Raw genomic sequence first — 22,021 nt, 5'->3', positions numbered from 1 at the left:
ACAGACAATGTTTATCGTTTACCGTCACAGAGGCGAGCATCCAGTTTAAATCAGTACGGGCCAGGAGGAATGTTTGAGTTCAGGCAGATACAAAAAGTTTTTTAATCATGACTTAAATCAGTATTTTGTAATACTGCATTGACCGTGATATAGTGGCCTCTGCTGTCAAAAAATCTGCTTCGTGTGGACATGAAAAGTGATGCCCAGTCTCTGTTCATCTGTTCTCTTCATAAATAAATAACTGCATAGTCTAGCCTATATACTCGTCCTGTAAGTTCATGATTAAAAATGAAAATTGGAACGATAACAAAAGCTGTATATTGTCTTATCATTAAGATGTAAAATTTCAAATGACGGGTAATAACAGACTATGGCGGAATTTTTACGACCCAGTGAGAAAGTCTAACAAACCACTGACTAAAGCATATCAATATTGGTTTGTTTTACAATTCGAATGCAACAAAACAAGCAGGTTTTCACCGAATACTTGTGTCCAGCTCATGAAATATGTGTGGGCGAGCTGCAGAGAGCGAATTCCTTTTCTCGGAGCTATGGAAAAAGTGGGCCATGTTGGAGAAGAGAGTGCATAATCCCGCTTGAGTATCCTAAATATGAACAAATTTATAAAACTAGTGCTTTGATATGGCCACCATCCCATTAACAAGACGACAACCCACCACGAGTGTCCAGCAATAAGACGGCAGTCATCAATTTCCTTCCCAGAGCCGAATCCAGCTTGTAGCTGAGATATGTGGCTAATCATAACTAAATCTCCTCAGGCAGTTCTCTTGTTACAGCCTTTTAAATCATGCGCTATTTTCCCGAGGTAAATTATCCATGTCACTCAGAATGAGAAATACACTGGATTGTGTTACGACAAAATCTCCGCGTTTGGTCTGGCCAAAAATCCTTCATATGCATCTGTGAAATAAGTCCTTCCCTCTGTGCATGTCAATCACCAGCTGTTATTCTTGTCCTGTGTCATGCAGTTTTGCCCGAGAGCTCTTTCGGATCAATGATATTGAGCCACCGGCATATTCTGGACCGCCACCTCGATACAGCTGTGACCTCCACACAGGGGGAAGGGGAAAATCAGGATCGCACATAAAGAGGAGCATCAAATACTCCAAACATCACTATCAAATCATAATTATCTAAATATCTTTTGTAAAACACATTTTGGAGGAGAAGCATGCCACACAACAGCAAGCACCCACCCACTTGTCACTCATCATGGGTGATATGTAGGTCTCCCTCTATAAAAAACAAGAAGAGAACTCTTCAAAATACCTGCATTTACAGGCTTTCAATCTAGGCTGAGCCATTAGGGACAGAAGAAGAAACATTTTTTTTTTACACAAAACTTGAGGCACCCATCAGACCTGACATATTTGAAAAAGACTCCTGTTTGAATCGTACTCTGTCCAGAGAGACATACAGTCATGCCATTGGAGGTCAGATTGTGGCCATGTTTCTTTTTACCCCTTAAATTTCTTACAGAACCCTTTCACATCACTGTCAAACATGTATGGTCACTGTAAGCATGATGATGGACAGAAACACTTTCTGTAAGTGAACGGTGGGCTGCGGTCTCATTGCAAGGCAAACGGAGTAAATATTTTTTGTTGCATCACACAGAGGTTCGATTCATGAAACCTCCCCTGGAAACTTAAGAGAAGAAACTGCAAAGTCATCTAGTGAGCACTCGTTGATCTTTGAAAAGAAACCATGGGACAAGATCCTCAATATATTGATGTGCTTAGAAAAATCAGAACGATATAGTTCATTCAAGGCCTCTGTGTGCTACAATATGCTAGCACATGCAGCTTATGAAAGCATATTGTAGCAAACTTTTTAACATTTATTTCTTAAAATTGTATTTACATTAATAACTACTAAGAAAACCATTATGTTTCACTATTAACTTGCAGATAGAAGTACTTTTTCATTGCATTCAATATCTTATTAATAACTATCCCAATGGTTAGGTTTTATAGTAGATACTAGTGCCTATTAATGAGACACACTAGATACTTATCCATCTAGTAACAATTAATTTTTTACTTGTCATATAAGATGAACATTCTAAATGGCACAAATATCTTACTATTATGATTAACATGTGACTAGTAACAACTGAAATACCAATGGTTGAATAGTTACATGTAACTAAACAATAAGTATTAGAGTTAACAGTAAAACTGGAATTGGTACAGCAACAATTGAAATGCATATTTGGAAGTAAATAGTTGATATCTGAATCACCATAAAATTAACAAAATTTTGCTATTTGTTAACCATAACAATGGAATAGTTACTTGCCAGGACAGTGACCAGTAACAAAATAATAAGAACTAGTAGGCGATCTAATAAAAAAAAGTTACTCGTGAAAAAAAAAACCCACCTGACGTTATTAGATTACTTAGTGGTATAGTTACTTAATAGTAGTTAACATAAAGCACAAGTAACATAACCACAGACAATAGTTATGTTGAAGACATACATCTGAAATCGGCCTCCATTAGCATTTTCCATTCTCCTTTTTTGACCCTACAGCACCCTGGACAGCGACCATCTAAACGCGTTATAAGAGCCCTCTGACAGTAGGCCTGTGGAAAACATTTACTGACACAGTAGTAGCACCTTCTAGTTATATCACAACATTGAGAAAAAAATGCAGTGGTGTTTTTTTTTTTTTTTTTAATTGAGATTTGAGTTGCCGCGTTGAATCCTAAGTAATGTGCTTTCGAGGAATATCCCGTCAAAAAGAAAAATTATGGGATGAACCTATTTCTTATTGTAAAAAAATATAATACGAATGCGGCGCGCAAACAGGTGACACAAAACAGTTGCTGTTGGCTGGAAGATATTCCCTGCGTCCTGAGTGGAGTTTTTAAGGCTCCACTCCCAGTGCAGTTGTTCTGAAGGCCCATTACACAAGCGCAGACCAGCAACTTTCTATTCCCAACAGAGCAATGAGCTGTAGGTTCTGACGGGCACGTTTGAAGATATTCTGAGTCATTCTGACTTTCTGCACCTTTTCATTTACGGGCATACAAGCCTTACTTGGCTATGGGCCCTGTCTAATGGTGACGCCATGAACACTATATCAGTGTATTACAATTTTGTCTTAAGGATCCTACAAATGAGCAAGGAGCGCGCGTGTGCCTACAGCGTATGTCTTTGCATATGCCTGATGATACCATGAAAAACCTTTGAGCGCTTTATTCCTGCCCAATATTGCTGCAGAGACGCCCCCACAAGCCCCCATCTGTTACTTACACCAAACATTTGGATGTCATCCGCACTACACATAAGCACACAACCGATGCTGACGGCCAAAGTCAATTTGCAAGCCCCTGCACAAACATTTTGTGGGCATAAACTTACCGCAGTCTTCACACAAGATCCTCCCAACATCTTTTTTCAGGTTCTTCCCACTTGTATCTAAGGGCGCAAACGACGCTTTAAAAACCAAGGGTTCATCAGTTGGGTCCATGAAAAATATATACTTGTGATTCTTCTTCACTTTAGCGCACGGAGCCTCCGAGCCAAATTCCCCCACGGTGACGAGCTGCTCCCGCTCCAGACCCCCGCTGTTCCGCGGCCACACGTCCAGGACTTTGACATTCACACTGTACGGCTCCGCTGAGACGTTCTGAGGCGCGGACTGCACCTTGCCCTCAATCACCACGGCGGATCTGTAAGCCTGGTCCTGCAGGGAATTCAGACTCGGGGAGTAGCAGGCGAAGGAGACCCCGATGAGCAGCATGGATAAGTGTACCGAATCAAGCCTCCTCATGCCGCCTGCTTTGGCTCGATGGTCGGTGGTCGCGTTGCGGCAGGGCTGCGGGGCGATGGCGGTGGAGCTGGGTTGAAGGCTGAAGAGACTGCGAATAGGCTCCAGTAGCACGGCGGCGCGGCAGACCTTGCGTAAGTGTCCATGCCATCGGGATCCGCTGCTTTTTTCCGATAGATTTGCAATCGGGAAACACCAGCTGGGAACCGGAAACGGCGTAATGCTGCTGGGTTAATACAGATCCCTCAACTGCATTCTGCCGAAGCGCATCCTAAAATGCAGGTAAAGTCGTGGACGCTGCCTCCTCCGAAGACACGAGCAGGTATCCGCAAGACGCCGCCAGTCAATCTTTGCCCCGAAATTGCAGTGGTGAGCGCGCCCTACTCGCCACTGGTGCTGTGCATCTTCCACTGCAGTCGAATGTGAAATACTGCAGTAAACTATTAGGGCTACTTTCGATATCCCCTCAACACAAACGTTGTAAGAATCCACTTTCTTAGCGATAAAACGCGTTTGCCGTATCCCTCGCGCCCCGTCTCTGTCCGCCACCCCGATCTATCAGGGCAAGATTCCCCGCACAAACGGCAGATTCACGGCTGGGGTGCTGAAACGAACGCCCATGCGCCGGCGTGTGCGTCTTTAGTCTCCGACACCCCGAGAAAAATGGTCAATCCACGATCTCTCCCATCGCCAATCCTCATCGAATTAAAAAAAAAAAAAAAAAAAAAAAGAGGAGGTTTTTCAGGTTTGCGCTGCTTTGAGTACGGTGGCTAACAGTGCGAATGAATGAGCTTTGAATGAGTTTTACGTCTCATTCCATTACTAAATCATGCCCTGCATTCAGGTCACATTCGCTGCTCTGCCTCAGAGAAGAAGAAAAAAAATATAGTGAGGCGTTGCATCAAATCCATAGGCTACGTCTGGTATTCGTTGCATTGCTGATGCCTGGCCGAATGAGAACATTTTTAACAAATGAAATGAAGGAACATCACGGATGAAGCAGCAGACTGCATCAAACACAAAATATGTGCACAAGACGGGAAAAGATTTATAGACACATACTGTGGTGTATATGAATGGTAGAAAAAGACACAATGTTTAAAAGGAGACTTTAAAATGAGTTAAAATGTTAGACTTAGTCTCACCGGTTATGAACCATGTATAAAATAACCTAAATCCTGAACTAAATGAAGGCTGAACCTGTGGATCTGCAAAGGAGCGTAGCTCCAAATTCACTAAGGGCGACATCTGCTGTTCTCTGCGCACAGAACGTCAGAGCCACAACCCTTTTCTAACATGTAAGATCACTGGGAATCATGGGTCAGAAATAGTGCAAATTGTGGTCCCTCAAACTTATTAGGCCTACTTAGTCAATTATAATTTAACGAAAAGTATTGGTAGTAGGACCAGTGTACCTTGGATTAACTTGGGGTTATAGGGTTTTGCTCAATGCACAGTGGTAATAGTTGCCCTTTACTGAGTTTTTACTGCTCATAGGATGCTTATTGCTTTCTTCAAGACAAAATTGTAATAAACTGAGCTATACTGTTCACTGCCTAACTGTCAAGTGATTTAATATAGGCCTGTACATCATAATATTTTATGCATTCTATCAGACAAAGAACGTCTTTAAGTGTTAAAGATGTATATTGTGCAATATCAAGTTAAATTGGTAAAAAAATATCATGATGCTGATATAGGCCTTTAAAAAAAGAATACGGTTGACAGTTTTACAAGGTCATGACACCTTCAAGGTGTTTATCAGAAAAAAAGAATAAGGTCAATGCCAATACTTCTGCAAATACCATGGTTTTAAATAATCAGAACTGTAACAGGGTTGACTATTTGCGATTGTCTCCTGCTGATAAACATTAAAACACAAATAAAGTAACAAGATACATTGGCCTAAAAGATCAGACGCTTGTCCTTAAAGGGTCAGTTCACCCAAAAAATGAAAATTCTGTCATTAATTACTCACCCGTAAGACTTTCGTTCATCTTTGGAACACAAATGAAGATCTTTTTGATGAAATATGAGTAATTTCTGTCCCTCTGTTGACAGCTACACTGTAACAAATTTAACCGTGATTTTTACGGTAAAAAAACGGCAGCTGTGGTTGCCAGAACTTTACCGTCAAAAATACGTTAGCAACCCGTTATTGGTTTTACAGACTTAACTTAAAATTTACAGTAATAAACCGTATTTTATTATCTGATATAATGTGAATTTACAGTCCTATTGAAGAATTAATATCTGTTTTGTACCATAATACACTGATAACCACCAATCACAGCAGTGATGATAGTCACATGATCAATCGAAGCTCATCACGAGCAGCTCTTCCACAAGAAAGTTAATACTATAGAAGCTGCACAGTGTCATTCACACAAACATTAAACACCATCACGGTAACACACATGAAATTTTAAAAATGCAATAAACATTAATTTAACAACATTAAATGTAACATAAAACCCTAATGTACATAACTGATTAGAAAAAACGAAGAAAACTATGAAGAAACATAGTTATTTTAACAAAAATACATCAAATGTGAAGTGTCACACAGGGAATTGTGGGAATGTCAATTTACGGTATTTCACTGTAAATTATACAATGAGTTGTTCTTTTTCACTTTCAGAAACTGTAAATTTAACGGTATTTTACAGTAAAATTACATTAAATGTACCATTAGATCTATCACAGTTATTTACCGTATATAGTACGGAAACTTTCTGTTAACCAATTAACAGTTTTTCACTGTAGCATTTTTACCGTCTTTTACCGTTAAAATTACGATCATTTTTTACAGTGTACACAACTACGATTTTGATGCTTCAAAAAGTTCATAATATATTTTTTTTTTTTAATGAATCCATATGAATAGAGCGGTTTCATCCAAATTTTCTGAAGAGATAAAACAGCTTCATACACTGAACAGATTTAATTTAAGCCTTCTTTCACATATACACATTCATCAATGCACAGAGCAGTTATGGTAAACAGAAGCTCAAGCATGTTCGTTTTATGTGCAAGAACCAATGAGGTTCATTCTCGTGTTCCGCAAGAACCAATGAGGTTCATTCTCGTGTTCCGCAAGAACCAATGAGGTTCATTCTCACGCATCAAGCAGGTTAAGTTCGCTGGTCATTGTTTATATATAAATACAATCCTAAATTCAATCTGTTCATCATGTAAAGCGATCAAGTCTCTTCAGAAAAATGTGGACAAAACCGCTCAATTCATATGGATTAGTTTTACAATCTCTTTATGAACTTTTTGTAATGTCTAAGTGGTAGTTGCATAGTTGTCAATGGAGGAACAGACATCTCTTATGGCGCTTTTCCATTACCAGTACCAGCTCAACTCGACTCGACTCGACTCGACTCGGCTCGGCTCGGCTCGCTTTGCTTTTCGCTCCGTTTTCCATTGCAGATAGTACCTCCACAATAGTACCTGGTCGTCATAGCGACGCCGCAGGAAACTGCCGTGACTTAATCTTTTACGCGAGACGCGCGAGACACACCCGCTACCCACACACACAGGACAATGGAGGAAATCGAGTGTATGCTGTTTTTGGATGTTTTTGTTTTTGTTTTTGCTGTTTTTTATTCAGGATACTCCGTCTGGCGCGTGCAATGATGACGCAGTGAATAGTGACGATTCTCTCTGACCAATCAGCAGTCTGCCATGTTTTCACGTCACATTTTAGTATCGCCTCAGCTCGCCTCAGCTCGCTCAGAACCTCGCCGGAGGTGGTACGAAAAAAAGTACCTGGAAGCAGGTACAGGTACAACTTTTACACAGTGGAAAACCAAACAGAGCCGAGCCGAGTCGAGGCGAGCCGAGGCGAGCTGGTACTGTGTAGTGGAAAAGCGCCATTAGATTTCATCAAAAATACTTTTATTGGTGTTCCAAAGATGAACGAAAGTCTTACAGATTTGGAACTACATGAGGGTGGATAATTAATGACAGAATTTTCATTTTTGGGTGAATTATCACTTTAAAGGGCATATCTTGAAAGAAAGTGTTTATATATGCATTCTTTTTTATAGACTTGTGATAGGTAAAATAATAACATAAGGACCTTTAATTTTTTTTAAAAAATAGATACAAACATAGCTTTTATTGCTATAGTCTATGTTTTTCAGTCAAAAGAATAACACTTCTAGATCACTTCTTTTAAGTAATGTGAAGGCTGAGTACTGGAGTTACGAATCTCTTTATTAATTGTAGGTTAATTTTACACAGGCATACTACCAACTCGCTAAAGACAACATTCAAAACCGATAGATCATTAGAAACGCAGCGATGCGCGTGACGGACTCAGCGGTCACTGTCCATGGTTCTGAAACTGCGCTGCCCTCGACCTCCACCGACCAAACTACTCTAGCCTACATATATCAGTTTAACGAAATTATTCATAAAAGTCTTCATACCGTAAAAACACTTACAACTTAGGCCTGACATGAATTAAGACAATCCACGTGTCCTCAACATATAGGCTACACATCCACCTATCTCTATAAATCATTTGATCATAACAAACATGATAAACATCTCAATCACGCTTTTCTAAACACTAAAAACTTTTGAAGAAATAATTTTAATCTCCACTTGCTACACCCTTAAAAATAAAAAGATAATTTAACGGTTCATTGAAGCGCCATTCAGCTCCCTCTTTTTTTCCCCCTTTTGTTTCTTTGGATAATTAAAAATTCCATCAGGTTACAAACAAATTAGTTCTAGGTATCATCCGTTGAAAATACAAGCCCTTCTGAGTTATTTGAAACAACATATTGTGTTAAAATGATATGGTAAAACCATCAAAACTTTTTCATAGGAGGCTATAGGATAAAGAACTGTGACATTTAAGGAAGATAATAAAACACAATCGGTGCATATTAAATTCGCAACCCAGTAAAAAGGTTATTATGACACTGGTTTTCGAATTCTACAACACTTGCAGCTTCTAGCTCAGTGAATCTACCCATAATATGTAAATAAATCTCATATGAGATGTATTTGAACAATATCTGAACAAGTTTGACAGCTTCAACAGCATCTCCAGCAACTGCAATATCGCGAAAGCGACACTGCGAGGCGCACGAGCTGTTTGATTTTCTCCAGCTGAGCGTGCTGACATCAGACTCCACGCGCACAGCGTTGAGCTCGTGCGTGCGTCCGTCTCCATGCCACGACTCGCTCTTTCGTTCCATCTTGTGAACGGCGCATCGGTGAAGCAGCACCGCGACAGTGTTTACAGTAGGCCTTCGGGGCTTACAGGTTTTCATCTTTGTTTTTGACAGTGTTCAACTGCGAAGGGCTTGCACAGGGGCTAACGCTCTGCCTGCAGACTGAGCGGGGTAAGATATGCCGAGACACGTCGCTCGTTATGAGGTCTGCGACTTTGGCAACAGCACTGCACTTACGATCTATGTCATGGTATTCCGCGGTATACCTTTTTTTCTGGTCAGTATAACAACCACGGAATTAATATCCGCGGCCGTGGGCAGATTGCACAGACTGCTTGCGCAAACTCGTTAACTGTTTACAGTGCTGACAGACTGCGAGGCTGACACACACTCTGTCGGTTGCGGCAAATCCAATGCCATTTAATGTGACTGTGATATACCGTTATGAGTTCAAGCTTGCAGAGTTCACCTTCGACCAAAAGCAAGCACACCTTTGAGTAACGCTCATGAGTTGAGAGTCGACGGTCCTTCTTTCCTTCACTCAGTGTCTTTTTTACGCACTGTCACTTATGTTAGGCCCATGACAAGCAGTTTACACGTGCATTAGAAGTTGCAAATAAGAAAATGTTAAGTTTCAATTAAGAATAACGAGTTGAGATATTCTTCATTCTAGCAAGCAACAGGCCACACAAAGTTAGTGACCACAAACTTTTTTAAAGGTTTGCCATGAGGTAATATAATTTTCTTTTAATCCTGGAAAAAATAATCAAATAGGTATATTATTTAAATGCTTTGTATTTATTATATTTTATTTTATTGTATATTTAAATATATTGAATGACAAACCAAATACATGCACTTTATTTATTAAAGCATATGCTAGAATGGACATGCATATGTGTAAGCAATTGAATACGTGAAGTAGGCCTAAACGTATAATTTTCTGGAGGATTTAACCGATCTAATCTTTCAATTAACTGCCGGACCATATAAGAAGCCGCTCACCTTGCTTCTTCATCAGCTGTTTTGACATCCCTCCACCCACCAACTCCACAAACATCATTTAGGCATCTTGCTACCATCTTCCAAGCATTATTAGGAGTATCTAAGCCCTAGTTGAAGCTGCTTCCTCAAGCCCCTTTAACCTTAATAGCATAAAGATTATGGGCAAACGAACTCGTGAAATTTTCAACGTGAATGCTGCTTGTATTCGACGTGTGCTCGGTGTTTAGATTCTGGAATGAAACATTAAACATTGGGAACAAAATGGTCTTGCAATGTACATTCTATGTAAATATTGCATTTATGAATGCCACTTCTTTTAAGTCTAGAGTTTCCTTCTCAAGGCCACTGCATGTTCTTTATTGTTTTATTAAGGAAAATTGCATGTAAATATTTGTAAATATATCTGTTTATTGCCTCCCTTACAAACATGTCTGCATGGAAAACACGTCAGGTTCTGTCAACTGGACATTTATAATAATATTAGTAACTATTTACAATGAGGTATCATTTGTTAACATTATTAACGCATTAACTAACATGGACTGACAGTGAGCAATTTTACAGCATGTAATTACCCTTTGTTAATTTTCATCTTTTGCATTAACTAATATGAACAGATACAACTTTTGATTTTAATAATGTGTAAGATTAACATTAACTAAGATTAATACATGCTGTAGAACTATGGGTTCATTGTTAGTCCATGTTAACTAATGTTAATTTATTGTAAAGAGGTATCAAAATATTGTTTGGGTAATCTGGATGTTGTCCTTCTTACTTATATTCACTCATTTTTCCAAGGCATAAAGTGAGTATATTTATCTAAATTGTACCTCTTTAAAAGGAGATTCTATACATCTCATTTTAATCTACGTTATTACAATGCAGACTTTTCATTTTGGAAATATTTTAACTTTTGGTTCTTTCTTATATGAAGACTTGTAGGCCTATAGATTGCATTTTTATTATAGCTGTAACTTTAAGATTAAAATAATATCAGAATACAATAAAATTGTTTATTAAATATGACTAGATATATATTTGTGATATATGGATAGATATAGTGAGTTTGAAGTGAAAGTATCTGATGAGCGTATACTGTGTGCGGAAAGCATTCACTCAATATTATTATCTCATTTTTGACAGAGGTGGCTTTTGGAGGCTTTTGCATCGGAGGTCTTCATCTATATATATATATATATATATATATATATATATATATATATATATATATATATATACACACACACACAGAACATTTGTGAAAGTAAAAAGATACGATTATACGCATTCAAATATCCAGTCTCTCTTCTGAAACAATGCGTTCTGTGTAGAAACCGATACAAGTCTATCACAGTTTGACTTATTGTTAACGAACACGCTGATTAATTATTTTAGAGATTAATTATTTAAATGTTTTCTAAATTATTAGAGAATCGATCATTCTTGCCGCGTAAAAAAAATTGAAACGCTTAAAAAAAAGGTAATCACTTTCTAGGGTTAATACTTATAATTTCAATTAAATTAAAGAACCGTTCAATTCAAGTAAATAAAGAAGTATTAAAGAAAATTCATTCGAAACATTTGTGTAATTATCCAGTTTCTACTTTTATTGGATGTTTTTGTAAAATAACTGCGCTTATGGGCAATATTACTACAACTACAGGAATACACGCAAATAAATCAAATAACTGACAAAAATAATCGTAATCAAAGTCATGTTCTTCTACATTTATAAAACCGTTTGCTTTAAAAACATGTTTAGAAACGAATGCATCATTTAATTGTGTATTAAATTGCCAAACATCTTAAAATTAAGCATATGAAAGGATTTTGTGCGGAATAGTAAGAACAAGGCTTTTAGATTTTATTACATTATGCATTTTAGATAGGCTATTATAGTAAATAATATTATTTTACTCGTTTAGTTTAGTATTTGTTTTTTTAGAAATAAATAAATAAAATGTCTGAAACTCATTACTCAACTGCATATGCATACGAATGACATAAATATTTTGTACAAGCTATGGCCTATATAATATCCGAGAAACGATACAGCTGCTTTGGGACGAACTGCATGAACTGTTATTATTCTTATAGCCTGCATATTTTAGTAGCTCGACATGTTTTCTTCTGCTTACCGTCACACAACGCATACATATTCCTGTAAAGCATCCATCACAAACAACCACCAATGTAAATTAGAAAACATATATTTATAGACTAATAAGTTTAAACTGTTGTTTTCTTCTAACAGGCAATTAAAACAATATATAACCACAAAGTATTTTCACGCCAACTGCCTTGATTCTTACATGCGAAGGTGTAGGTGTACATTATGTAATGAGAAACCTCGGATTGTTTTTTTTAAAGGAGATATTTTCTATAAGAAAACAAAAGGTGAATAACTGCAAAACAACAAATATTCGGGTATGTTATAGCCTAGTTGATTATAATAAATGATTTGCATCTGGTATAAATACATACAGCAACGTATATGTTAAATTATAGGCTTGGAGAAAATACACAAACCTGAAGAACTATATAACGCATACCTTAACCCAAATAAAATGCAACCATTCAAAAGCTTTAGTCTATTTATTAGCTCAAAATCCCAGCCATTTAATGCAATACGAATGCATCTTAAAAATATATATTTCCAATAATCTATTTTTATTTTTGACATGACAAAAAAAATAGATGATTGAATGAAGGATGAACAACTAAATGACTATCCAAGCACAACCGGTCTGCCCTTAAACGCCCATAATTGTCCAGTTTATATCTTGCAAAATTTCTCATTAAATATTCGTAAATTCCATGTGCGATATCTTAAAGAATTGGACCAGTTTATATCACTTCAGATTTAGAAAACTCAGTTTTTCGGCATAATCTTACTGCCTTTTTAACTATCGTTTAATAGCCGCTTGTAACATAATAGCCTAATAATAATAGCCTAATAATAATAAAAATAATAAATAAATAATAATAATAAAAACTAGATGACAACGAACACGTCAGCAAAGGACTTCTATGTCGAAATATATTAATAGGCTATACATCGACGGCTGTGAAATATATAGGCTATTAGCCTATATTAACCCGGTAAGGCAGCGCAAACTCGGAACGCATTTATTAATTACATTTTCAGTTTCGCTCTGAAATGAATTTATCCACATTTTCCAGGACAGACATAGTATGTGATTAGACATCACGGCTGCAGCGTTAGACTTGAATTCAGCACGATGAATTTATTGGGAATCTGCACTAGTCTGAACAGCGCTCGTCTTCTCTCCTCACGCAGATCTCGCGAGAGCGGTGGCGTGGCTGCTTGGCAGTAGCTTGCAGTAAGACAGAGGGAGAAGGCAGGCAGCATCATGGCGGACAGAGACAGTGGAAGTGAGCAGGGAGGAGCAGCCACGGGCCCGGGTGTCGGTTCCATGCACCCAGTGACAGGAGGGGCGGGCTCGGCTTCCGGGCTGCAGCACGAGACGCAGGAGCTCGCTTCGAAGCGGGTTGACATCCAGAACAAGCGCTTCTACCTAGACGTAAAGCAGAACGCGAAAGGCCGCTTCTTGAAGATAGCAGAAGTCGGGGCCGGGGGAAACAAGAGCCGCCTCACTCTCTCCATGTCTGTCGCTGTCGAGTTCCGCGACTACCTGGGAGACTTCATCGAGCACTATGCCCAGTTAGGGCCGAGCAATCCGGACGTGGCGCAGGACGAGCCGCGGCGGGCGCTGAAGAGTGAGTTTCTGGTCCGGGAGAATCGGAAGTACTACATGGATCTGAAGGAGAACCAGAGGGGCCGCTTTCTGAGGATCAGGCAAACCGTCAACCGGGGGCCCGGCTTGGGATCCACGCAAGGCCAGACCATCGCTCTTCCAGCCCAGGGACTTATCGAGTTTCGCGACGCTCTCGCCAAACTCATCGACGACTACGGAGTGGAGGACGAGCCGGCGGAGCTGCCCGAGGGAACCTCGTTAACTGTGGACAACAAGCGCTTTTTCTTTGACGTGGGCTCCAATAAGTACGGGGTCTTCATGAGGGTAAGCGAGGTCAAGCCCACCTATCGCAACTCTATCACAGTGCCCTACAAAGTGTGGTCGAAATTCGGCAGCACTTTCTGTAAATACGCAGACGAAATGAAAAAGATTCAAGAGAAACAGAGGGAAAAAAGGGCATGCGAGCTTCAGCAGCAGCAGCAAGAGGAGATGCACGCCGACGACGGGGACGAGGATTGATAGTGGAGGGAAACATGCAAAAAAATAATCCGAATAACCTAAAGAGAAATTATACGTACTTTGCTGTAAAAAAAGAAAAAAAGAAAAAAGAGAAAGATACATAAAAGATAAGTAACTGTTTAACTCCACGGGAGCACTACCCACAAAAAATACAAACCTCCACAGACTGACAGTCCACCCATCGCTGGATGTCATCCACTTACCCACCATTAATACCAGTAAGCGGCTGCTAAACCAAGTAATAACATTATATATGAACTGTGTTTCTTACTTGACGACAACAGAACTGAGTGTTTCTTTCCCTTATTAACCGAGAACTTTTTTACACGTTCCAAGATATTCTAGAAGTGTTTGCAATGGAGTTATTGCCGAGATTACGAGGAAATGGTTCCTTTACGCTAATGACTTCAGCACAAATCAGATGTTTTAGTTTTAGTTTTTAACCAAATTTTCGAATCAACTGAAGAGGTTGTCATGGTAGTCATGCCACTACTAGATTTTCCAAGCATCACCTGAGGGCTAGCTATAGGAACCCTGATGGGGGGGAAACAAAAAAAAACACAAAACAAAAATCAACCTGTTGATTGATAGAGGTACAGAGGTCAGCAGAGTGGTCGCTGTGTGCAGGTGTCTGGAGGTGGTGAAGGCGACCTCTTCGCAAACATTCTGAGGAGTATTACCAGTGTATTTTTTTAATTGAAGTTATTGTCTTGCAGATGATATGCCATGTATTTGTGTCTCGTTGTCATTCAGTGTATAAAACAGGTACTCGATAAGTAAGAGCAATGACAACAGAAGAGAAAGATTTCTCGAAAACATTTTTGTAACCGAAACCAGACCCCTCGATACAAACATACAAAGAGTCATATGAAAATGCTCATGTAGAAAAACATACAAAGTATGATTTTGTGAATCAGATATATTTCAGTGGAGAAGAAAACAACCCACGTTTTTAGTGGGAATTTGACAAACAATCTGTTAAAGGGTTTAAAATATATAGAGAAATATATAGAAATATATATATATATCTATATATATATATATATCAGTCTACCAATGAGAGGATGAGTGGCGCCAAGGAATGCTGTAGTTGCATGTTAACCTGTACACAGCCACATTGAGGTGGATTTCTCAATGTTCGTCCTCAAGGACTCTTTTCTGTAATGGTTTCAAATGTCTATGAAGTCAGTAATGTTTGGTCAGGTAGTTGATACTCGTTTTTCTTTCAAAGAATGAGTGTACATAAGATAATATAATATCAACACTTGTTTGATCAGACATCCATGGGGGCCCTTGAGGACCTGTGTTGGGAGACCCTGACTTTAATGAAACTTGTTGGGGAGCATACTCTTCAGCATTAAACAACCTGGTGCCTTACAGACTCTGCATGCTTATACACTGGCTGGTGCTTTGGATCTAAGTTTGGGTCCCCATCCCCCCCCTCCCTCCCTCCCTCCCCTCCCTCCCCTCCCTCCTCCCTCTTTTTTTTTCTTTTTTTTTTTCCTTGTCTGGTTTTGTTTGGCCCTGGCCCTCCTGTATGCTATTGCATAACTCATGGTCTTTTCGGTTGAGAAGCAAATCATTATTTGCAGATTCTGATCACAACACGTGACTTAGAAATCACTTTAGGCGTTTTCCCCCCACCTTGACGAAAGCAAGATGAATCTTCCCTTAGTCTATCAAATGCTTTGTGCCAGGTAAACTTCCGTACCGAAGCCTTTCTGTAGTTTGGCAGTGATGTGTCATTGTCACAGACCAAAAGCCTAGTTGAGGGGTGTGGCCAGGATTTTTGTTTTCTCCCCAACCTTTCAGTGTTGCTTCATGTAATTTGTCATTTTGGAAACTTTAGGATTTATTTTCTCTTCCCAGTGCTATATTTCATTACTGTGTGCAATATTGAACGTGCCAATGTTGGCAATATATGTATATCAATTAAATATATGATTAATATTTGAAAAGCATGTGGCTGAATTCCACGTTTATTTCTTTAAAAGGTCTTTTTTTTCTTTAAAGCCTTTATCTGCACTTAAAAAAAAAAAGGTCTGTATCTGGAAAAGAAACCAATCTCAATGAACAAGCTTCACTCAGGTGAAGGAAACACACAGCAGTTATATATCCTGTCTGCACTTTTTGTGAACGTTCATGTCATAATTGCCACCCCGTTTCGTCTCTGTTCTGGTTACAGGAATGGGCATGTGAAACAATGGGGGTGTTAAGGCCTTTGGGTTAGGGGCAATGAATATGTATCCTTAATTTCCCTTCTAAGTACATACATGGGATGATTCTAAAGATGAAGGTGTGTGATGACCTCCTCTGTCTTCAGTAGCACATTGCTTTCCCAGCTGGAGAAAGAAAAAAAATGTTTGACCAATGTTTGTTTGAAAATGATCTCAACAAGGAATGCCTTGTGCCGTTTTTTCTTTCTTTCTTTATCTCTTAACTTATGTTCCTTCCCTTTGCAAAGAGGTTCACCGAATTACTCATTCGGCGGTTATGAGTCAAATATAATTTATGTACATTTTACAAATTAAAAAAATAAAAAGAAATGTTAATTTACCCACCTCTTACGAAAAGAATGTTCAATATCAATGTTTCTGTGTTTCTTTTTCTCGTGTGAAAGTTCAGATAGTGGTTGATATTGTGGCTCTGACTTCAGTGATGTTTTTTCTGTGTTCACGGTTGATGTGGTACTTTTAAAGGAATAGAATTATGACCTGAAGCATGTAGACTAACCAATATTTAACAACATGTCAGTGTCATTTGATGCAATCTCTTTTGCTGTATGGGTATTCGTTGGTTCCAGTGTTTAACCAATGTAATACCACTACAATTTCTAAGGATGTATGATCATATGCAAGCCTTTTATCATCTTATATTTCTACTAAAGGGGTCTTTCTCAGAATAACAACATTATATTTTTTTAACTGATATGGTTTGAGCTGCAGTTCAGAAGTCATTCTGTTGAATGTATCCTGAAAAATCATATACATTTGTCAATTCAAGTAGTCTAATTTTATATGTCTTAATTGTGCTATATACTAAATCATCATATGTTCACAAAATATTGCAGATTCTCTGGGAATTGATCTCTGTTTGGTATAACATATTTCTAATGTTCTTGCTGCAAAACAAACCAATGATTTAATTTGATTGAATTTAGTTTTATTTATGTTTCTTCATTAATAATATTATTAGCATGTTACTTTGCTGCTGTCTTTAAAAACTTGAATTAACTTGACTTTGAAAAAAAGTGCTGGAGTACACTGAAAAAAAAAAACAATAAGTAAAACGTACTTAATTTACTTATTAACTTCCTTTGGCAAGTTTTTGCACTAATATTTTTTTAAGTAAATTTCACATACAGTATGGAATTATGTAAACTCAACTTAATTAAGTTAAGTGAAAGTAACAAAGAAAATAAGTACGTAATATTAACTTGGCTAGTAAAAGTTTGAGTAATATTTATTTAGTTGAAGTTTCCTTTGCAATACATTCCACTCAAACAATATAATATTGAATTAAGCCACACTTTTAAAGTATGCTTTACTTTAAAATACCTAAGTACTTAATACAACAGTTTTGTGTAAGACAGCATATCAACAGTACATATCAGACGTTAAGCATCATGTGAACGCAGAGACCTCAATACTTGGCATCGTTTTTGTGTTTGAATGTGTCATTTTGAGTAGAAAATGAACTCCAAATGTCATAAAATGGCAAGTTACTAATCCTAACAACTAAAGCAATGATAAAACAGTGAAAAATCAACCTCATTAATTATCCAAGGCCCAGTGCATGATGGGAACACCAGTATCAGAAAAGTTGAGTAATTTTACTTAACTTTATAACGTTGATATTTACGCGTTCATTTCTACACGCTTGAATTGAGTACTAATAGAGAATTTACTTAGTTTTTTTCTGTAGTATTTACTTCACCACAAAATCATTTTTATCAGTGTTAGTTGAACTGGTTTTGAAAATGAAATAATCTTTATTGGATATGGCCAATGAGTTTTGTATGGTCATGCTACATAGATTTAAAGGCATTGAATCCAGTCAAAAGTTTTAATTATGGACATTTCTATTGTCCTTGTGATGAAATGGAATTTGAGTAACGGTTTTATGATTAACCGAATTATGATTCTTAAATATTCTTAAATTTTTAAATTTAGAAAATAAATTGTAAATCACTTATTGCATTCCCCCCACATGAAGTAAGTTTCAATTGTGATAAAATATGGAAAATAACTGCTTCTGTTGATAAAATAAATAACCACTAATCATGAAAATTCTGGTTGGGCAATCATAAATCAAATATAACAAAATACAACATTAACCATTATAATTAATATAAATGCAAGCAAGCACAGTAATAGTACGCATTCTTTTATGATCATGATTGTTTTGGTCACAGACCAGAAGTGAATTGAGGAAAAGACCTTCTAATTAACCATTATTTAAAACTTAACCAGATTTATTTGATATTCTCAGGGCATTGCAATGATGTTACAAAATCAGCATAAAAGCATAAAAAGTTAGTCAGTGCACAAAAACTTTCCCAAGATACAGCCTCACTGCTTATCTACCAGCAGATTTGTTTTTCTGGATAAGTAAATGCATTTAGGTGAAACCACTTAAGTTAACAGGTAAAGACTGAGAAACTTTGCAAAAGAAAAAAAAACTATGAAACAGTTCAAAAAGATGTCTGTAAGGTTTAAAAATGTATTAATGCTGTATTACAAATGCCCTAGGACAGGTATACACTGCATTTAGGGTGTCTCAATCGGCTCCCTTTTAAGGGGTCTTAATCGCATAATCCTTCTAGTGGACCAAAACGTTCGCTCCCTAAAAAAGTCTCAAAATGCACTATGAAAACCAGGAAGCATCGATGCTCACTATGGCTGCGTCCCAAAACCTAGGCAGCTGACTTGTTGCCTTGCTACCTTATCAGGCAATGGCTTTGCAGGCAACGTTTGCATACAAAGGTACCTCAAGAAACTGATTTTGGACAGACTTCTGAGGCAGGGTAACGGTTTAATGATCTACAGCAAAATAGAGCGAGCTTTGCTCATAACTAAGCAAATATTCAATTACTACAATAGTAGTTTCTCGAATGAAATCAAAAGTGGAAAATGTTGGTCAAAAACATACTTTAACTGACCATCAACCATCAAAAATCAACATCGATGCTTTCAGATACCATATTTATTTTTTTATCTCAACTGTCAGAATGGAAAGCACAGGATTGTGGGATATCAAAGGTAGTGAAGGATACATCTATGTCCTTCCGTCCTTACCAGTGCCTGAATTCACGAAATACTGATTCACGACCTAGGTAGGGAGCTAGGGAGCTGATTGAGACGCACCCATAGATTCATGAAATTTTGACCATAGGTGATGCTGTCATCAAACTGATAATGTACCATCAAAGGCATGATGGCAATGACGCCTACCAAGGCTGCATCCCATTCACCTATTTATACAATGCACTTCCTTTGGAAAGTATACGTACTTTTAGGATGCAGTCTTGATGCCACAGACTTAACTGTTGTTTAGTTAGTGCATCCTGTCACTGTAAACTGGTCTGTCACTCATCCGGTTACAGTTAACATCCTGACATTTCTTTCTGCTACCCTTCATTTCATTTCCCTATACTACAATGCTTTCTACCGTTTTGGAGAGACAAGAAACAGCAGCACGTCACTGAAGATCTATCAGACGCATAACTGTCAGGGCACTTTGTATGACACATCTCTTTATTTATTGTTTTAGACTGGGATTCCAATGTTATCAGACTGATATAACAGAAGGGTATACACAGCCTGTTTCTTAAAGGAGAATGTAACTGCAATCATTTCAGTAATATAATTAAATAGTATAACTATTCAATAATGCAAAATTAAAATCAGAATTTTTTCCATGTTTAACATGGGTTGCACACTTTTCCTTGAAGATGTTCAAGGAACATAAAATTCACACAAATGCATCCACAATGAGCATTATACATGCATGTGCTAAAGCACCCCAATCATTCTCTTTAATAGCATCATCTCTGTTCTCTGTGAAAAGGGAGCAGCTGGCGTTCACCACTTAATTAACTAATTATTGTTTTTGTCTGTCCTTGCAAGAACAAAGTATTTTTTCTTTTTTATAGCATTGAAACATTAAAGGTGAAATGTGTGATTTCTGCACCACTAGCGGTAACGAACGGAACTGCCAAAATAATGACTGGTATTCTGAACGCTCTTTTCACCTTCAATTGCTCTGAAAATGCCATTGCATGCACATCAACTTTATACCTATATTTCAAATTTGAAAAAAAAAAGCAATGTGGTTGAAGTGACTTTATAGTTTTGTTCTACAACATATACATACAGTCAAAAAATGGATCCTAAAAATCTAAAAGTAGTGACTTATTAACTCGTATTGGTGAAAAGAGGTGACTGATATGAATCAAATTCCATGCTCAAGTTTAATTATATCAATCTAAGTGAAAGCCTCCCTGTTTTGTGCCAGATAAATGTTGATTTTGGTTGTAATAATAATATTTTTACACAGCTCTCTGGATTTCTTGATTCTGATTGTTCAAGCATTGAGCAGTCAAGCATTTTAATAAAATGACCGCCAAATATTTTACATTCACATGGCAATATATTGGTGCTACTTATCTCGTGTATCTCAGTCCATCTTGCTACAAAAAGCACTGACTGTTATTCAAAATATCTGTGTATTATGACTAAACAATTTGCCAACAATATTTAAAGAATAAATATTTCATTGATTTTATGATTATTTATTTTTAATTCATGTTACATTTTTATTTGATGTTTACACTGTGACTATAGTGGTACAACCTTAATTTTTTTAAGCAACAAGAATACTTTTTGTGCGCAAAAAAGAAAGAAAAGAAACCAAAAAATAACGACATTATTCAACAATTTCTTCTCTTTCGTGTCAGTCTCTGACGCTGTTCACAAACGCATGCGTCTGGTGCTGACAGGAGCTGGCCAATACGGAGCCAGCGTTCTGACCTAGGCTAGAACCCGGAAGCGCTGCTCTGTGTTTACAACGTGAACGATGTCAGAGACTGACACTGAAGAAAATAAATTGTTGAATAAAGTAGTTATTTTGTTTTTGTTTAGTGCACACAAAAAGTATTTTCGTTGCTTCATAAAATTAGGTCGAACCACTGTAGTCACATGTACTATTTAATTATGTATTTACTTGCCTCAGACAAAACACCCCTGAAAGAAAGGAAAGTGTAATTCTGTAAAATTAAACTTACCTGAAACAAAGTTGTCCTTAACCCCTCTTATAAAACAGCTCCCAAACGAATATGTTTATGTACCCAGACCCTCCATTTATGTTGTGAAATACGCGTTCCCATTCTAATAAAAAGCTGTTCCATCATGTATTTCCATAAACAGAAGACCAGCCTCCTCAGGATAATGCGTTTAACGATTTTAGCTAAACATGGAGGTCAAGCCAGCAAGGTTTTTTTTTTGTTGTTTTTTTTTTTGCCATTAGCCGATCAGCGTTGGCTTGACGTCACTTGGGCCCCTGAGTCATTAGTCACATGGCATTTAGGTTCAGGTGATTGGTTTAAAAACACATATATCGTTCACATAGCCTATATCGCTTATTTCGTGTCCTGCTGCACCTGCGGAGCAAGTGCGACTGAGATGAACGCGAATGCGAACTGACCTTTTTCAAGGTATTGCATAAACGCCATTGATATTTGGTAGGGCCACACAATTAATCGTTTAAAAAGCTAAATTGTT

General features: G+C 37.7%; 2 protein-coding genes across 9 annotated transcripts in view; one reads left to right on the top strand and one right to left on the bottom strand.

The window, feature by feature from the left end:
- Positions 1-3,936, bottom strand: part of nrg2a (neuregulin 2a) — an 89,122-nt gene extending 85,186 nt beyond the window's left edge. For all 8 annotated transcript variants that reach the window (XM_084136831.1, XM_084136835.1, XM_084136833.1 and 5 more), the window contains exon 1: positions 3,391-3,936. In XM_084136831.1, coding sequence (XP_083992957.1) covers positions 3,391-3,802 — 412 coding nt within the window. In that variant the 5' untranslated portion in view covers positions 3,803-3,936. The remainder of the gene's footprint in view (positions 1-3,390) is intronic.
- A 5,027-nt stretch (positions 3,937-8,963) lies between these two features.
- Positions 8,964-15,074, top strand: puraa (purine-rich element binding protein Aa). Its single transcript, XM_084136840.1, has 2 exons — positions 8,964-9,165; positions 13,304-15,074. The coding sequence occupies exon 2, from the start codon at positions 13,377-13,379 to the stop codon at positions 14,238-14,240; it is 864 nt and encodes a 287-aa protein (XP_083992966.1). The 5' UTR covers positions 8,964-9,165; positions 13,304-13,376; the 3' UTR covers positions 14,241-15,074.
- The last annotated feature ends 6,947 nt before the right edge of the window (positions 15,075-22,021 follow it).

The sequence above is a fragment of the Abramis brama genome (genome assembly GCF_963993115.1).
Source record: "Abramis brama genome assembly, chromosome: 15".
Taxonomy (NCBI): Eukaryota; Metazoa; Chordata; class Actinopteri; order Cypriniformes; family Leuciscidae; genus Abramis; species Abramis brama.
Note: the sequence above shows the minus strand (reverse complement) of the source record. Positions and strands in the feature narration are given on the sequence as shown.

Excerpts from the sequence above, each read along its gene's own strand:
- puraa (XM_084136840.1), top strand. The coding sequence starts at position 13,377 with ATGGCGGACAGAGACAGTGGAAGTGAGCAGGGAGGAGCAGCCACGGGC.